The following is a 19,263-nucleotide window of genomic DNA, read 5'->3' on the forward strand; positions in this document are numbered from 1 at the left end:
AAACACGCAGCCTGCAAAGGCAGTGTGTGTGTAAAGGTACAGGACCTCCAAGGGTGGCACAATAAGTACTGCAGCCCTTAAAGGTCTTCCCTGGTCCCAGTGCCCTGGGTACCTGAGGTACCATTTACCTGGGGCTGACTTGTGGCCAGAGATGCCAATTAGGGTTGGGGAAGAACACAGGCCCTGGGAACCTGATTGGCAGGGACCCAGGGCACATCAAGTCAAAAGTGCATCAGTAGTCTGGCAAAAAAAGGGGGGGGGGTTACTGCAACAGAAACCCACTTTCCTACAGACTTGTTGAGGAATATACATTCCAACAGAGGCAATGAGTATGATCATGTTGCTCGTATATACCTTTTTTCGTTTTTTACCACCCTGTGTTACAAATGAATTGCTTTCTTATTTTCCATCTGGTTGAGGCTATGGCCAGGTCACTTCATATTCCTTGTATGTTTTTTGTTCAATTACACTTCAGCAGTAATTTGTCATGTATAGTTTTATATTTACCCATGATTGAGACATGACATTTCTGACTGGTTAATTCTTGCTCACCTGGATACATTTCTTTGCCTAGGTGACACGCTCCAGCAGGCCCAAGAACTGCTGCCAATGCTAGTGCAAACTGTGGAGAAGGCATCTTCCCAGACCACACAAGTTCCCATAGTGACAGAAGGTCTGGCTGCAGCAGTATTGGTCTGCCGGATGTCTGTTGCTGATCTCCAGAGCGGTAAGACTGGTTATTAGTACCATTGCTTGATTTTGTTCTTGTCTGTCCTGTTGGTTATATCTCTCAAGTGCATGGATCCATTGTTTCCATGTCTCACCTTGTGGAAGTTTTCTGCTATTTCTCCATGCGCCAAGAGGTGGCACCATTGGACTGAGTGGCAGTATTGCACTGCTCCTAGAAGTGACGGCAGAAAAAACAAGCATTGAAAATGCAATAGGTCTCGCCCTCGTTTAAGTTAAAGCAATACTTTTTGTTATTAGGTGGCTTTTTAGCTTCACTTTTATTAGTGTTTTTCAAACTTTCATGTACATAACATGCATATGTATGCATATATGTATATGTATGCGTGAATTTATATTTGTATTGATATAGATAGGCAGATGTGTTTGTGTATATATGGGTATGTAAATGTAAATGTAAATGTAGGTATACTTATATAGCGCAACCTGTCACCACAAGGGCATCCTGGCGCTTGCCTAGGGAACCCGTCCTGGTATTCCCCTGTGAGAAGCCCTGACAGGGTGTCCACAGGGTGAAAGTCAGGCATCCCGCCGCGAGGGGCCGTTGTGGAGATTAAGCAAGCTATTGCCCAGAGTCGCAGAGTGGGAACCCGAGAGTCGAGGAGGCACCGGGACGAGAATTATCGAGTCCGTGGAATTTAGCCCAAGACCCGCCGGGGCGGGGAATTGAACCCTGGTCCAGGACCGATCTCAGATTCCGGGTCTGCCGCCTCTAACCCCTGAGCCATATATATATATGTGTATATATATATATATATATATATATACATAAATGCATATATATTTATATATATAGAGATGTATGTATGTTTGCGCTTAGAGTGAGTAGTAGCGAGTGAGTAGTAGCGAGTAGAGTAGTAAAAGCAGTAGAGTAGTAAAGAGCAGTAGAGCAGTAGAGTAGTAAAGAGCAGTAGAGATAGGAGTAGAGAGTAGTAGAGATAGGAGTAGAGAGTAGAGAGTGAGTAGTAGAGTAGAGAGTGAGTTGTAGAGAGTCAGTACTAGAGAGTACTATTATTAATTATTTATAGTAGAGGAACGACCCGTGACCCTGCTTGCAGGTTAGGCCGCTCCCCACGCCATACAGCACCTCCTGTGTGTCCCCGCCTCTCCCCTGCTGCTGCCGCAAGTTTGCCGCTCCTCCTTATCGTTCTGTGCCCGTGATACCTGCACCTGAATCTGTGGTACTTGTTGCCTACTTCTCCCCACTTTCATTTTGTGCCCCTTTATTGTATCACCTGTGTTTGTGCTGACCCCCCTGTTTTTGCCTTTTGTATCCCATTTTCCCGCTTCCCCCGTTGCGGCGCCGCCCCCTCGCTCGCCCCCGCCTCCCAGCTGCTCCTCCCTCCCACCTCCCCATAAATGGAGGCCGCTGTGCGGCCGCGCGCTGGCGCGTAGAATGCGCGCCTAAGGCAATCCCGTCCGCACCTGGACCGCGCCCACCGCCATAACCCCTGGGCCCCGCGAACACCACAACGCCTGACTCCGCTACGATGCTAGCACCCTCCACGCACTCAACCCCGGACGAGAACACACCTGCTACCAGGCCACCCCGAAGCGCATCCAAGGACCCGGCCAACCAAACCGCCAGCCAAAGAACCCAACTACTTCAGATGCATTCTCCTCAACACCCGCTCGGCCCGCAAACACGCTGTCGAACTCTGGGACCTTCTCAACTCTACCTCCCCAGACGTCACCTTCCTGACGGAGACCTGGCTGAACCCGACCTCAGCCCCCGAAAACGGCATAGCCATCCCGGAAGGCTACAAGATCACCCGCAGGGACCATACCAACGATGTTGGAGGAGGAATCTCTAATGTCCACAGAAACACCCTCAGAGTCTCGACCAAAACCGACGACACCCTCAGCACCGCCAAACACATGCACTTCCAGATCCACACCTACTCCAACACCACCCTCAGAGTAACTCTCTGATCTACAGACCCCCCCGGACCCCGACCACAGTTCAGCGACTCCATTGCCGACTTCATCGGCACATAGCCGCGTATGCCTCATGCTTTTAATTAGAAAAATGTCTGTCACATTCTCCTCACAACGGGACTGGATAGTAGGCGAGCGCTGCCCCCTCGGCCCCGTGATGCAAGCCGAGCTGGGTGAGACAGTGGCGTTATGAAATCTGCCCGCCCTGTCACGCCTTTTATAAAGCCATGGCGGTCTTCCCGTAAAGAAGAAAGGGAATGGTCTGTGAACGGCTGGCACGACAGGAACAAGGGTGGTCTGCCGGGCTGGTGTGCAGTGCACGCGCACGGCGGCATGCTTTCACTTTAAACTGAGTATAAAGTGAAAGCACGTGTGTTCAAAAAGATGGCGGCGGACTGTCCACTGTCCTTACATGCGCGCGCATGCTGTTAGGTTTGGACAAATGGCGAGAGCAGCCATCTTTGTCTATCCCTGCACGTTCATGTAGGGCTTTTGGAGAATCGATTCCAAAGTCGAGACCAAGAGGGTACACACGTAAGACCATAGACAAGGCCATACAAAAATCCTTGGTTTTTAGTCGTCAAAGATTACTGGCCAAATATGACACCTCAATGGAACTAACTAATGACAACACAGTGAATAATTCTGGGAACACGGAGACAATTGACTCTTTTAGGTTCATCACTGGGTATTGTACTCAACACAAAGACATACGCAAAATGGTGAATAAAAACTGGCCTATTTTACTGAAAGACCCGGTAATTGGGCACCTACTACCTAAGAAGGTGTCCATAACCTATAGCAAAGGACAGGTTGGTCGATACTGGCCCTGAGGTGCTGGCTAAAACATCTTGGTTTCAGAACAAGGGAGGCTTTTTCAACTGAAAACTTGTAAAGCCTGTACACACGGAATCAATAAAAGGGTCTACAAGGATGGTTTTAGCGATCATGAACATCTGATCAGTAAGACCCTAACGTGCAAAACAGAATTTGCTATCTATATTCTGGAATGCCCCTGTGCACTACGTTATGTGGGGAGCACTAAGCTCCCCGTACATAAACGTATATTGCAGCACCTCAGAGCGATCACCTCACAAGATAACACCTACCCTGTTGCGCGACACTTTAAGCAACATCATCTAAGCAGCAACAAGGAACTCCGTTTCTATGTTATAGATGCAGTCCTGGCGAGTAGAAGAGGGGGCAATTGAGAGGCAAAATTGCGCAAACTGGAAACAAGGTACATCTTACAGTTAAACACCAAGCAGCCTGGGGGGTTGAACGTTACGGAAGACCTCTACACTTGTTTACATTAGGCTACTTAGGACAGAAATGTTATTCCTTTTTAGCTATTCATTTGAGCCTGTGCGTATGAAATACTTTTAGATAGTGGTTTTATGAGAATATTAACGAACTATTTATTTATTATTTTAACTTGACGCCGGCTCTATTTATATTATAGTGTTTTGACTGTTTATCCAGACTGTGTTCATTTCATTTGGTAATACATGATGAATATATATTTATTGCGCATTTTGCACATTGTTCTCCTCTGTCAGGACTCTCAATACAGGGTATTGTAAGGAATTTGTCTGCCAATGAACCAACGGTTCCTCTCTGTTATAGTATGTCTAACAGCTATGTCTACCTCCCACTCTTATATTGATTTTCTCTTGTTTTCTGTATATACCTTTATGTTGAAAACCGATTGTTCCTTCAAAGAATTTTTGGGAGCTTAGCTGACAACCAAACTCTACTGAAAGAGGCAGACTGGGCTCAGTCTGTCGGGAAATTGGTTGTTGGATACGTGTGGTTTACATGGATTACTTTTGCACTAATGCACTTTTGCACTTTCACTTATTTAAGCACTTTAGGTACGGGTCGCGTTATGTACAGTCTATACACCGTCGGGGATTTATCCCGTTATTTTCTTGGTGTCTTGTGATGTTTACATTTGGACATTTCTATGTGACCTTGTCTTTGACATCGTGTAGTAAATTGTTGAGGTGTATTTTCAATAATAGGATTTAGGTATTCTACCTGCATCTCCAAAAAAACTGTTTTCTTTAAAAGTGTATACATCGTGTATTTTACATTGATGACACAGCAGGTCTGTTTTCTATGTTTATGTAACGATGACCCAATACCATTGCAGCACTGGCACTTTAAATACTCACCCTTCACTATGACACGCTGTCTTGTGATCAAGGCTCATGCGAGGCGAAACGTTATGGCGACAGCAATAAAACAAATCATCGAATTTGTGGCCCGTGCCTGGTTCCTGTTCGTGTCTGAAAGCAAGGACGCAGCGCGAAGGAAATGGAGGTTTTGCATATATATATATTATATATATATATATATATATATATATATATGTGTGTGTATATATATATATGTATATGTACATGTATATAGATATGTATATGTATATATATATATGTGTATATATGGGAGAACGTTAACGATTTACCCTGCAAGGAAACTGAGGCACTACGTCATCGGCGAGATCGACGAGTTCAGATTATCCTTAAAGGGACAGCGCAGCATTTTTGGAATCACCATGTGAGCACAAGGTGTCTCATAGGGAGCAACAGACGCGTGCAATTGGGTCCAGCAAACCTTTGGGATCAAAGGAGCTGGCTATCCCAATCTGAATACGAACACTCAACACACCAAGCAAACTGCAACAGTGTATCAAGAAGAAATAATTAATAACCAACCCGGCACAAGTGAAAACATGGCAGATAAAACAAGAAATCGCCAGCTGAGGGCAAGTGAGCTTCTGAATGACGATAACTCACCAACAGCACCCTCAGACGCTAAGAGAGATGGGGGAGAGAAAACTAAGGAGAGAACATTTGCCAACATTGTAAGAGAACTACAGAACCAACGAATCCAGGAAGTAAACAAATGGTGGGAGAAGACATCACTAGAAAAATATATTGAATTCAAAAGAGTTCCTCGAGGATTGAGGATCCTAATTATGCCAACCTTGAATGACCTGGACACTGATCTGATAAAATTATGGCAAACTGACACAAACGAATGCTCTTACAAGTTAATGAGGACCCTAATCATCCATGCGGAGAGAAAACTGGAGAAAATTCTGAGCACGATAGTGGCTCTGGAAGCAGAACTCGCAGACATCCCTACATCTGAAGAGAGCAAAGAAGCATTGGAAAACATGGAAAAGAAGGTAGCTAAGCATGAGATGGAGGTAGAGAAAAGGAAAGCCAATAAGTTTATGAGAGACAGGTTGGATTATATGAATGGCCGAATTTACACCTTCGCAAGAAAATATGACACCTTAAGGAGCCATGTTGCCATGGATAAAAACACGGATAGAACCACTGATCCCACTGAAGAAGTAGACAGTTCCGAAGTAAGTTCAGTTGAAGGAGAACAGAACACAACCCCATTGGATTTTCAGGGGGAGATCAAGCTAGCACACATGATAACGCGACAAAGAGGAAGAGGAAGATCCAATGCTTGGGGAAGGCAACAACGTCCACCAAAGAAACCCCCGACAAACCAAAAACCAGAAGGGGTGGCAAAAGAAGTAAAAGCAAAGCGAGGCAAAGGAAAGCCAAAATAAAAGTAAAGAAACAAATGTCCATGCCCAACATAGTGGTAAATCTATCGAATAAACAACTCTCGGACACTCATCTAAAACTTTTAAACAAAGGTCTCTCCTTTTGCCCGACAAAGACTATGAATGCACCTAACGCACGCATTGACCTCTATAAATTCTGCAGGAAGGTGAAACTAAAAAAACACTTTGCTGAAAGAAATCGGAATATCAAAAAAGCTAGTGCATCTAAAACGAACAGAATATCAACAGTTACACAGAAGGATCTAACTGCTATGATAACTTTAACATCAATCAAAGAAACCCCCTCCATCAGCCAAGAGGACAACACAATTACCTCGGAAATGGAAATTAACTTTTGTGGAAGCATTGGTCTACGTACTAATATGGGTGGAAACAGTGGATTCAAAAGGAACTCTAAATTTTGCCCACAACTTCCACCTGGCAATAAAGTCGACCTATTTCAAGAACTTATGGTTGAGGAAATAATGAAAATCTCAGACAAAACCACAGAAAATGGACGAACTAGAAGACAAAATCTTTCTTTGGAAGAACAAAAGGCAATGATGGACTTAAAAAATGATGCGTCCATAATCATAAAATCCTCTGATAAAGGGGGCAACCTATTATCCAAAATGTCACAGATTACATTGAGGAAGCAAATCGACAACTTCTTATCCAGGAACACTACGAAAAATTGACCATAAATCCAATGGAAGTGTGGACAAATGAATATCACTCAATGCTGTTAGCCTGGAAAGATAGGGGTCTATTGGATTTTGATGAGTACAACTACCTAAAAACTAACAACCCGATCATGGCAACCATATATTTCCTACCAAAAATCCATAAATCACTAGACCGTCCACCAGGGAGACCCATTGTGAGCTCAATAGGGTCCCTCTTGGAATCCACCTCAAGATTCATAGATGTATTTTTGATGAACTATGTGACCAATTTACCATCTTTTCTAAGGGATACAATGGATTTTTTGCAGAGAATATCCACATGTGAATGGAAATCAACCTACCAAATGGCAACAATCGATGTCACATCACTATATACCTCAATACGCCATGAGGATGGTATTGAGGCTGTGAAAGAAGCCCTCAAGGCACGATCTGTAAATTTTCTAGAACACTCAAATATGTTACTGGATATGCTCCAATACTGCCTGACTCATAATGCATTCCTGTTCCTGGGGGAGACATATCTCCAGAAACAGGGGACAGCAATGCGGACATCATTTGCACCCACATATGCGAACATCCTGATGGGCGCATGGGAGAATGAGGTGATTAAGAAAGATCATGAAAATCCGGATGGGCCAAAAATAAAACTTTGGTGTCGATTCATAGACGACTTGTTCGTCATTTGGGACGGAGATGAGAACTCATTGAAAGCCTTTACTGAATCCCTGAACCACAATCGATTCAGTCTAAGATTCACATCCACAACTAGCTCCCATTCTTTGATATTCCTCGATGTGGAAATCTTTGTCAAGAATAATAGACTTTGTTCAAAAATCCACAGAAAACCAACAGCATGCAATAGCATTCTACATGCTAATAGTGGACACCCAATAAGATTGAAGTGGAGTATCCCTTATGGCCAAATGTTAAGGGCAAAAAGAAACTGCTCCGAGGAAAATGACTTGAATGAGGAAATAGAGAATATGAGTTCCAGATTCCTTGAAAGAGGATATCCAATGGAAGTGATTGCCACTGCAAAAACCCGGATGCATCTGAAGAGAAGAGAAGAACTATTATCCCCAAAAAATAAGAAACTCAAGAGAGATCAAGAACAAGAACCAGATCAGAGCAGTGAAAAAACCAGACTAATAGTTGACTATGATAACCAAAGCACACAAATGAGAAAAGCCTACAAAAAACATTGGCAAATTCTCCGTCTGGATAACACTTTGAGTGAGAGCTTGACGAAAAATCCCAGCATAACATACAGAAAAACCTCCTCCTTAAGAGACATACTAACACAAAGTCATCTAGTATTGCGTGAAGAGAGAAAACAGAGATGGCTAACAACACCTGGCTTCTGGAAATGCCACAAGTGTAAGGCCTGCGAGCATGGGGTGAACATCAAATACTACTTACTACAGAATGGCAGAAAAGAAACCATATATGACCACATTACATGCGACTCCAAATGTGTGGTTTATAGGCTTCAATGCCCTTGTGGCAAGTACTACATTGGGAGCACTATAAACAAACTAAAGTTGAGAATACTACAACACCTAAGGGCGATAAAGAACAAGGACCCGTGTTACCCAATGGCCACACATTTTGCCCAATATCATCAAAGTGATACCACTCTCTTGAAATATTCGTGAATAAAACTGTGCAAACTCCCGGAACGGGGTGGTGATCAATTACAACAATTGAGACGTTTAGAATCGAGAATGATACTAAGCATGGGAACTGAGGCACCACCACAGCACCACCACAGCATCACTCAGCACCACCACAGCACCACTCAGCACCACCCCAGGACCACTCCGCACCACCCCAGCACCACCCCAGCACCAACCCAGCACCACCCCAGCACCACCCCAGCACCACTCAGCACCACCCCAGCACCACTCATGACCACCCCAGCACCACTCAGCACCACTCAGCACCACCCCAGCATCACTCAGCACCACCCCAGCATCACTCAGCACCACCCCAGCATCACTCAGCGCCACCCCAGCATCACTCCGCACCACCCCAGCATCACAGCACCACCCCAGCATCACAGCACCACCCCAGCATCACAGCACCACCCCAGCATCACAGCACCACCCCAGCATCACAGCACCACCCCAGCATCACTCCGTGCCACCCCAGCATCACTCCGTGCCACCCCAGCATCACTCCGTGCCATCCCAGCATCACTCCGCGCCATCCCAGCATCACTCCGCGCCACCCCAGCATCACTCCGCGCCACCCCAGCATCACTCCGCGCCACCCCAGCATCACTCCGCGCCACCCCAGCATCACTCCGCGCCACCCCAGCATCACTCCGCGCCACTCCAGCATCACTCCGCGCCACCCCAGCATCACTCCGCGCCACCCCAGCATCACTCCGCGCCACCCCAGCATCACTCAGCGCCACCCCAGCATCACTCACCCCTCTCGATATGATGACGGTTCTTAGCGCTTGGACGCCCCCGGGCATCAACCGCGCTCTACAAATCGACATACAATACAATACAATACAATACTCAGCGCCACCACAGCACCACTCAGAACCACCACAGCTCCACTCAGCACCACCACAGCTCCACTCAGCACCATCACAGCACCACTCAGCATTACCACAGCACCACTCATCACCACCACATTATCACTCAGCGCCACCCCAGCATCACTCAGCGCCACCACAGCACCACTCAGCACCACCACATTATCACTCAGCACCATCACAGCAAAACCACAGCACCACTCAGCACCATCACTCAGCACCACCACAGCACCACTCAGCACCACCACAGCACTACTCAGCACCACCACAGTACCACTCAGCACCACCACATTATCACTCAGCACCACCACAGCACCACTCAGAACCACCACAGCACTACTCAGCACCACCACATTATCACTCAGAATCACTCAGCACCACCCCAGCATCATTCAGCACCACCCCAGCATCATTCAGCACCACCCCAGCACCACTCAGCACCACCACATTATCACTCAGCACCACCACAGCACTACTCAGCACCACCACAGCACCACTCAGCACCACCACATTATCACTCAGCACCACCCCAGCATCACTCCGCGCCACCCCAGCATCACTGAGCGCCACCCCAGCATCACTGAGCGCCACCCCAGCATCACTCAGTGCCACCCCAGCATCACTCAGCGCCACCCCAGCATCACTCAGCGCCACCCCAGCATCACTCAGCGCCACCACAGCACCACTCAGCACCACCACATTATCACTCAGCACCATCACAGCACCACCACAGCACCACTCAGCACCATCACTCAGCACCACCACAGCACCACTCAGCACCACCACAGCACCACTCATCACCACCACAGCACCACTCATCACCACCACATTATCACTCAGCACCACCACATTATCACTCAGCACCACCACATTATCACTCAGCACCACCACAGCACCACTCAGCACAACCACAGCATCACTCAGCACCACCCCAGCATCACTCAGCGCCACCACAGCACCACCACATTATCACTCAGCACCACCACATTATCACTCAGCACCACCACATTATCACTCAGCACCACGACAGCACTACTCAGCACCACCACAGCACCACTCAGCACCACCACATTATCACTCAGCACCACTCAGCACCACCACAGCACCACCACAGCACCACTCAGCACCACCACAGCACTACTCAGCATCACCACATTATCACTCAGCACCACCCCAGCATCACTCAGCACCACCCCAGCATCATTCAGCACCACCCCAGCATCATTCAGCACCACCCCAGCATCATTCAGCACCACCCCAGCACCACTCAGCACCACCACATTATCACTCAGCACCACCACAGCACTACTCAGCACCACCACAGCACAACTCAGCACCACCACATTATCACTCAGCGCCACCCCAGCATCACTCAGCGCCACCCCAGCATCACTCAGCGCCACCCCAGCATCACTCAGCGCCACTCCAGCATCACTCAGCGCCACCACAGCACCACTCAGCACCACCACATTATCACTCAGCACCATCACAGCACCACCACAGCACCACCCAGCACCACCACAGCACCACTCAGCACCACCACATTATCACTCAGCACCACCCCAGCATCATTCAGCACCACCCCAGCATCATTCAGCACCACCCCAGCACCACCACATTATCACTCAGCACCACCACAGCACTACTCGGCACCACCACAGCACTACTCGGCACCACCACAGCACCACTCAGCACCACCACATTATCACTCAGCACCACCCCAGCATCATTCAGCACCACCCCAGCATCATTCAGCACCACCCCAGCACCACCACATTATCACTCAGCACCACCACAGCACTACTCGGCACCACCACAGCACCACTCAGCACCACCACAGCATCACTCAGCGCCACCACAGCATCACTCAGCGCCACCCCAGCATCACTCAGCGCCACCCCAGCATCACTCAGCGCCACCCCAGCATCACTCAGCGCCACCCCAGCATCACTCAGTGCCACCCCAGCATCACTCAGCGCCACCCCAGCATCACTCACTGCATCACTCAGCGCCACCCCAGCACCGCTCAGCGCCACACAGCACCACTCAGCACCACCACAGCACCACTCAGCACCACCACATTATCACTCAGCACCATCACAGCAAAACCACAGCACCACTCAGCACCACTCGACACCACCCCATTATCACTCGACACCACCCCATTATCACTCGACACCACCCCATTATCACTCGACACCACCCCATTATCACTCGACACCACCCCATTATCACTCGACACCACCCCATTATCACTCGACACCACCCCATTATCACTCGACACCACCCCATTATCACTCAGCACCACCACATTATCACTCAGCACCACCACATTATCACTCAGCGCCACCCCAGCACCACTCAGCGCCACACAGCACCACTCAGCACCACCACAGCACCACTCAGCACCACCACATTATCACTCAGCACCATCACAGCAAAACCACAGCACCACTCAGCACCATCACTCAGCACCACCACACCACCACAGCACCACCACAGCACCACTCATCACCACCCCATTATCACTCGACACCACCCCATTATCACTCAGCACCACCACATTATCACTCAGCACCACCACATTATCACTCAGCACCACCACAGCACCACTCAGCACCACCACAGCATCACTCAGCACAATCACAGCATCACTCAGCGCCACCCCAGCATTACTCAGCGCCACCCCAGCATCACTCAGCGCCACCCCAGCATCACTCAGCGCCACCACAGCACCACTCGGCACCACCACAGCATTACTCAGCGCCACCACAGCACCACTCAGCACCACCACATTATCACTCAGCACCACGACAGCACTACTCAGCACCACCACAGCACCACTCCTCAGCACCACCACAGCACCACTCCTCAGCACCACCACAGCACCACTCAGCACCACCACAGCACTACTCAGCACCACCACAGCACTACTCAGCACCACCACAGCACTACTCAGCACCACCACATTATCACTCAGCACCACCACAGTATCATTTAGCACCACCCTAGCATCATTCAGCACCACCCCAGCACCACTCAGCACCACCACATTATCACTCAGCACCACCACAGCACTACTAAGCACCACCCCAGCATCACTCAGCGCCACCCCAGCATCACTCAGCGCCACCCCAGCATCACTCAGCGCCACCACAGCACCACTCAGCACCACCACATTATCACTCAGCACCATCACAGCACCACCACAGCACCACTCAGCACCACCACAGCACCACTCAGCACCACCACATTATCACTCAGCACCACCACATTATCACTCAGCACCACCACAGCACCACCACAGCACCACCACAGCGCCACTCAGCACCACCACAGCGCCACTCAGCACCACCCCAGCATCACTCAGCACCACCCCAGCATCACTCAGCGCCACCCCAGCATCACTCAGCGCCACCACAGCACCACCACAGCACCACTCAGCGCCACCACAGCACCACTCAGCACCACCACATTATCACTCAGCACCACCACAGCACCACTCAGCACCACCACATTATCACTCAGCGCCACTCAGCACCACCTCAGCATCACTCAGCACCACCACAGCACCACCACAGCACCACTCAGCACCACCACATTATCACTCAGCGCCACCCCAGCACCACTCAGCGCCACACAGCACCACTCAGCACCACCACAGCACCACTCAGCACCACCACATTATCACTCAGCACCATCACAGCAAAACCACAGCACCACTCAGCACCACCACACCACCACAGCACCACCACAGCACCACTCATCACCACCCCATTATCACTCGACACCACCCCATTATCACTCAGCACCACCACATTATCACTCAGCACCACCACATTATCACTCAGCACCACCACAGCACCACTCAGCACCACCACAGCATCACTCAGCACAATCACAGCATCACTCAGCGCCACCCCAGCATTACTCAGCGCCACCCCAGCATCACTCAGCGCCACCCCAGCATCACTCAGCGCCACCACAGCACCACTCGGCACCACCACAGCATTACTCAGCGCCACCACAGCACCACTCAGCACCACCACATTATCACTCAGCACCACGACAGCACTACTCAGCACCACCACAGCACCACTCCTCAGCACCACCACAGCACCACTCCTCAGCACCACCACAGCACCACTCAGCACCACCACAGCACTACTCAGCACCACCACAGCACTACTCAGCACCACCACAGCACTACTCAGCACCACCACATTATCACTCAGCACCACCACAGTATCATTCAGCACCACCCTAGCATCATTCAGCACCACCCCAGCACCACTCAGCACCACCACATTATCACTCAGCACCACCACAGCACTACTAAGCACCACCCCAGCATCACTCAGCGCCACCCCAGCATCACTCAGCGCCACCCCAGCATCACTCAGCGCCACCACAGCACCACTCAGCACCACCACATTATCACTCAGCACCATCACAGCACCACCACAGCACCACTCAGCACCACCACAGCACCACTCAGCACCACCACATTATCACTCAGCACCACCACATTATCACTCAGCACCACCACAGCACCACCACAGCACCACCACAGCGCCACTCAGCACCACCACAGCGCCACTCAGCACCACCCCAGCATCACTCAGCACCACCCCAGCATCACTCAGCGCCACCCCAGCATCACTCAGCGCCACCACAGCACCACCACAGCACCACTCAGCGCCACCACAGCACCACTCAGCACCACCACATTATCACTCAGCACCACCACAGCACCACTCAGCACCACCACATTATCACTCAGCGCCACTCAGCACCACCTCAGCATCACTCAGCACCACCACAGCACCACCACAGCACCACTCCGCACCACCACAGTACCACCACATTGTCACTCAGCACCACCACATTATCACTCAGCAGCACCACTCAGCGCCACCCCAGCATCACTCAGCGCCACCCCAGCATCACTCGGCGCCACCCCAGCATCACTTAGCACCACTCAGCACCACCACATTATCACTCAGCGCCACTCAGCACCACCTCAGCATCACTCAGCACCACCACAGCACCACTCCGCACCACCACAGTACAGCCACATTGTCACTCAGCACCACCACATTATCACTCAGCAGCACCACTCAGCGCCACCCCAGCATCACTCAGCGCCACCCCAGCATCACTCGGCGCCACCCCAGCATCACTTAGCACCACTCAGCACCACCACATTATCACTCAGCACCACCACTCAGCGCCACCCCAGCATCATACAGCACCACTCAGCACCACCACAGCACCACTCGACGCCACCCCAGCACCACTCGGCGCCACCCCAGCACCACCACAGCACCACTCAGCACCACCACAGCATCACTCAGCACCACCACAGCATCACTCAGCACCACTCAGCACCACCACAGCACCACTCGACGCCACCCCAGCACCACTCGGCGCCACCCCAGCACCACCACAGCACCACTCAGCACCACCACAGCATCACTCAGCACCACCACAGCATCACTCAGCACCACTCAGCACCACCACAGCACCACTCAGCGCCACCACAGCATCACTCAGAGCCACCCCAGCACCACCACATTATCACTCAGCAGCACCACTCAGCACCACCACATTATCACTCAGCACCACCACATTATCACTCAACACCACCCCAGCATCACTCAGCACCACCTCATCATCACTCAGCACCACCCCAGCATCACTCAGCACCACCCCAGCATCACTCCGCACCACCCCATCATCACTCCGCACCACCCCATCATCACTCAGCACCACCCCATCATCACTCAGCACCACCCCATCATCACTCAGCACCACCCCAGCACCACCACAGCACCACTCAGCACCACCACTCAGCACCACTCAGCACCACTCAGCACCACCACAGCACCACTCAGCACAACCACAGCTCAGCACAACCACAGCACTACTCAGCACAACCACAGCACCACTCAGCACCACTCCAGCATCTCAGCGCTACCCCAGCATCACTCAGCGCTACCCCAGCATCACTCAGCGCTACCCCAGCATCACTCAGCGCTACCCCAGCATCACTCAGCGCTACCCCAGCATCACTCAGCGCTACCCCAGCATCACTCAGCGCTACCCCAGCATCACTCGGCGCTACCCCAGCATCACTCGGCGCTACCCCAGCATCACTCGGCGCTACCCCAGCATCACTCGGCGCTACCCCAGCATCACTCGGCGCTACCCCAGCGTCACTCGGCGCTACCCCAGCGTCACTCGGCGCTACCCCAGCGTCACTCGGCGCTACCCCAGCATCACTCGGCGCTACCCCAGCATCACTCGGCGCTACCCCAGCATCACTCGGCGCTACCCCAGCATCACTCTCACTCAGCGCCACCACTGCATCACTCAGCGCCACCACTGCATCACTCAGCGCCACCACTGCATCACTCAGCGCCACCACTGCATCACTCAGCGCCACCACTGCATCACTCAGCGCCACCCCAGCATCACTCAGCGCCACCCCAGCATCACTCAGCGCCACCCCAGCATCACTCAGCGCCACCCCAGCATCACTCAGCGCCACCCCAGCATCACTCAGCGCCACCCCAGCATCACTCAGCACCACCACAGCATCACTCAGCACCACCACATCATCACTAAGCGCCACTCCAGCATCACTAGAGTTAGCCAGGAGTACTGCACCCTGACGGCAGAGTAGACGCCGAGTCGGACCAAAACGGTGCTTTCCCGCACTGAAACAAGAATTTGTCTTACATTGGACTTCCTCCAGTGACAATAACGGAGATGTATACATGATCACAGGAGCTTTGCCCAAATTCTTCTGGAGCCCACGCAGGCCCACGCAGGCACGGTTCAGACACCGACAGTTCACATGTGCTCACATTTTTATCTATCCTGACGAAGACCCCAGCATGAGGCAACAATAACCCTTACACACATACAGGGGTCGAAACGTAGACTACACCAACCCAACACGCCATAGGACTCAACGCAATGGATTTGTCTAGCCTATTTGTGATGTGATTCGGGAACATGTGTACTAGTTTTAGTGTAAAGGCCTACTGATTCTAATGTGATGTTATTAATGTTGCACTACCTTTACCCAGTCCCTCACAAACCCGATCACACCCCCTCCTTCCTTCACTGAGAGCACCATCGTTGTAATGATTTAAAAATTACACATTTAACTATGAAGAGTAAATGTTTATTTGGCGATGCAGTAATTATATCCTACACGATTGTAAGAATAAATACAATAAAATCTTGAATATTGCAAGCTTTATTGTTCACAATGTTTATCAATGAATAATTATATGTATTTGTGGTGAACTTTTGTTTGAAGTAATACAGATTATCTTTGAATAAATGCGCAAACTCTGATCACTTTCCTTGTACTTTACTTATTTACCCAGGTTCATGAGTTGTTAGGGTATACCGCATTATAACTCAATACCGCAGCATCACTCAGCACCACCACAGCATCACTCAGCACCACCACAGCATCACTCAGCACCACCACAGCACCACCACAGCATCACTCAGCACCACCACAGCATCACTCAGCACCACCACAGCGTCACTCAGCACCACCACGGCATCACTCAGCACCACCACAGCATCACTCAGCACCACCACAGCATCACTCTGGAACACTACAGCATCACTCTGGAACACTACAGCATCACTCTGCGCCACCACTGCATCACTATGCGCCACCACTGCATCACTATGCGCCACCACTGCATCACTCAGGGCCTCCACAGCATCACTCAGGGCCTCCACAGCATCACTCAGGGCCTCCACAGCATCACTCAGGGCCTCCACAGCATCACTATGCGCGACCACAGCATCACTGGATGCCACAGCAACACTCGTCGCCACCACAACATCACTCCGCGCCATCACAGCATCAATCTGTGCAACCATTCAACAACAACTGGTTCAAATATGTTCTCTCAATGTTTCAAGCTTTATTACAAATGTCACAAAAAGATGTTAATATTTCACTTCTGTTCTTGGATTTTCGTCACAATAAAATACACTGAACATAATCTTCACAAAAGTTATTTACAAAAGTTTAAGCTATTGCCATTATAAATTACAATCACTTTTATTTAAGTATTAATTATTTAAAAAAAATGAAAAGCCATTGTTATTTGTAATATCAATACATCTAAGTCACTTAAATGCAAAACATGTTGCATTATAAATGCTATAGGTGTCACATTTGCGAAAGTTATAACTATTGGCATTGTAAATGACAAAGCTATTAATTTAGCTATTTTCAAAACCAACACATACTTTAAAAAAAATTGTCATTTACAAGACCAATAGCTCAAACTTCCCTAATGCGAGACCTATTGCATTGCAAATGCTTGTTCTTCTTAGGTTGTTGGAACTGCTTTCTTGGTTCAGGGCTGCCCCCTAAATACTGTATTTAGGGGAGTTTTAGGGCACTCTAGGCCAGTAGCCAATGGGCTACTGACCTTAGGGTGACTACACCCTTGGTGTGCTCAACCACTTGGGGGAGTGAGAACAACCCCTAATCCTGATTGGGGAGTGCCTGCCATCTGAAAGATTCAGGCACTGAAAAGAGAGCTTCACCTCACCTCCCCCACCTGAGGGTTGGAATTGGCAGAGGTGGGCACACCTTCTGGGCTGCTTAGTTTTTTCCACCTGTCTTTCTGCCAAAAAGGAGAGTAGACAAGAAGGGGGCCTTCTCCTGATAGCAGGAGAGGCTGAGGGTTGCATAACAAAGGCTGCCAGGCCTTTGAAGCTCCCCTGCCACAGATGGCTCTTCCTGGCCTGGGGAGGTGTGAACACCTCTGCCCAGGAAAGGCTTTGTTTCTGGGCTTAGGGAGCGAAGGAATCCACCCAAAGGGTCGAGGAACATGTCTTGTGGTAGCAGGCTAATGTGTACCAGGCAGGGAACCCACCAGAGGCTGGTAGTTTTTTAGGAGGCATCTCTAAGATGCCTTCTGTGTGCATTTTTCATTAAATCACACACTGGCATTGGTGCAGGTTTAATGTGCTGAGGGGTTTGATTCCAAACTTCCCAGTTTTCATTGTAGCTAATATGGTGCCTTGGAGTTCGTAATGACAAACTCCCAGCACCATAAACTATTATTGGCAGCACTGCACTTACAATGTCTTGTATCTCACCACTGCACCATCAATGTAGGATGTTGCCTCTCTATGTAGTGTTTTCCAAAATGAGGTGCACTGTGTAGGGCATCCAGATATCCCTTACTTGTGTACAGGTGCTTGCTTTAACAATCCCAAGGTGCTGTATTTGTGGCAGTGTGATCGAGCAGCCTTAGGCTTGGCTTAGAGGGGAGATTTAGGCACACAACATCAAGAAATGAGATACACACTCAATAAGGAAATCTGACACCAATTTAGAAAAATAGCACATATTTTCATATACTTTTAGACACCAAGATCTTCTGGATCAGATAAATACTTTTATTGTTAGTGATTTTCAGCAACTTCGAAAATATAGCTGTCAGTTTTGGGGCATGAGCCTCGAACGTGGTAATGTTATCCTATGGGAGAATCATACACTGCATAGGGTCATTTGCCAACTACTTTCAGGACTGTTCTTCTGGACTTAAGGAAGTAAGGACCGGGAAATCACCAACAGTTCAAGTTTACATGTCCTGGGGTGTCCAGGTTTAGAGGTGCTTTTCTTGTTATTAGCCTTGAATTCTATACATTGACGTCAATTGGGAACAGGACCTGCAAAGAAAGGCTGCAAG

General features: G+C 49.9%; 1 protein-coding gene across 2 annotated transcripts in view; it reads left to right on the plus strand.

The window, feature by feature from the left end:
• Positions 1-19,263, plus strand: part of GCN1 (GCN1 activator of EIF2AK4) — a 746,722-nt gene that overhangs the window by 243,879 nt on the left and 483,580 nt on the right. For both annotated transcript variants that reach the window (XM_086942874.1, XM_086942875.1), the window contains exon 15: positions 575-727. In XM_086942874.1, the coding sequence (XP_086799000.1) occupies positions 575-727 (153 nt within the window). The remainder of the gene's footprint in view (positions 1-574; positions 728-19,263) is intronic.

The sequence above is a fragment of the Lissotriton vulgaris genome, chromosome 11 (assembly GCF_964263255.1).
Source record: "Lissotriton vulgaris chromosome 11, aLisVul1.2, whole genome shotgun sequence".
NCBI lineage: Eukaryota > Metazoa > Chordata > Amphibia > Caudata > Salamandridae > Lissotriton > Lissotriton vulgaris.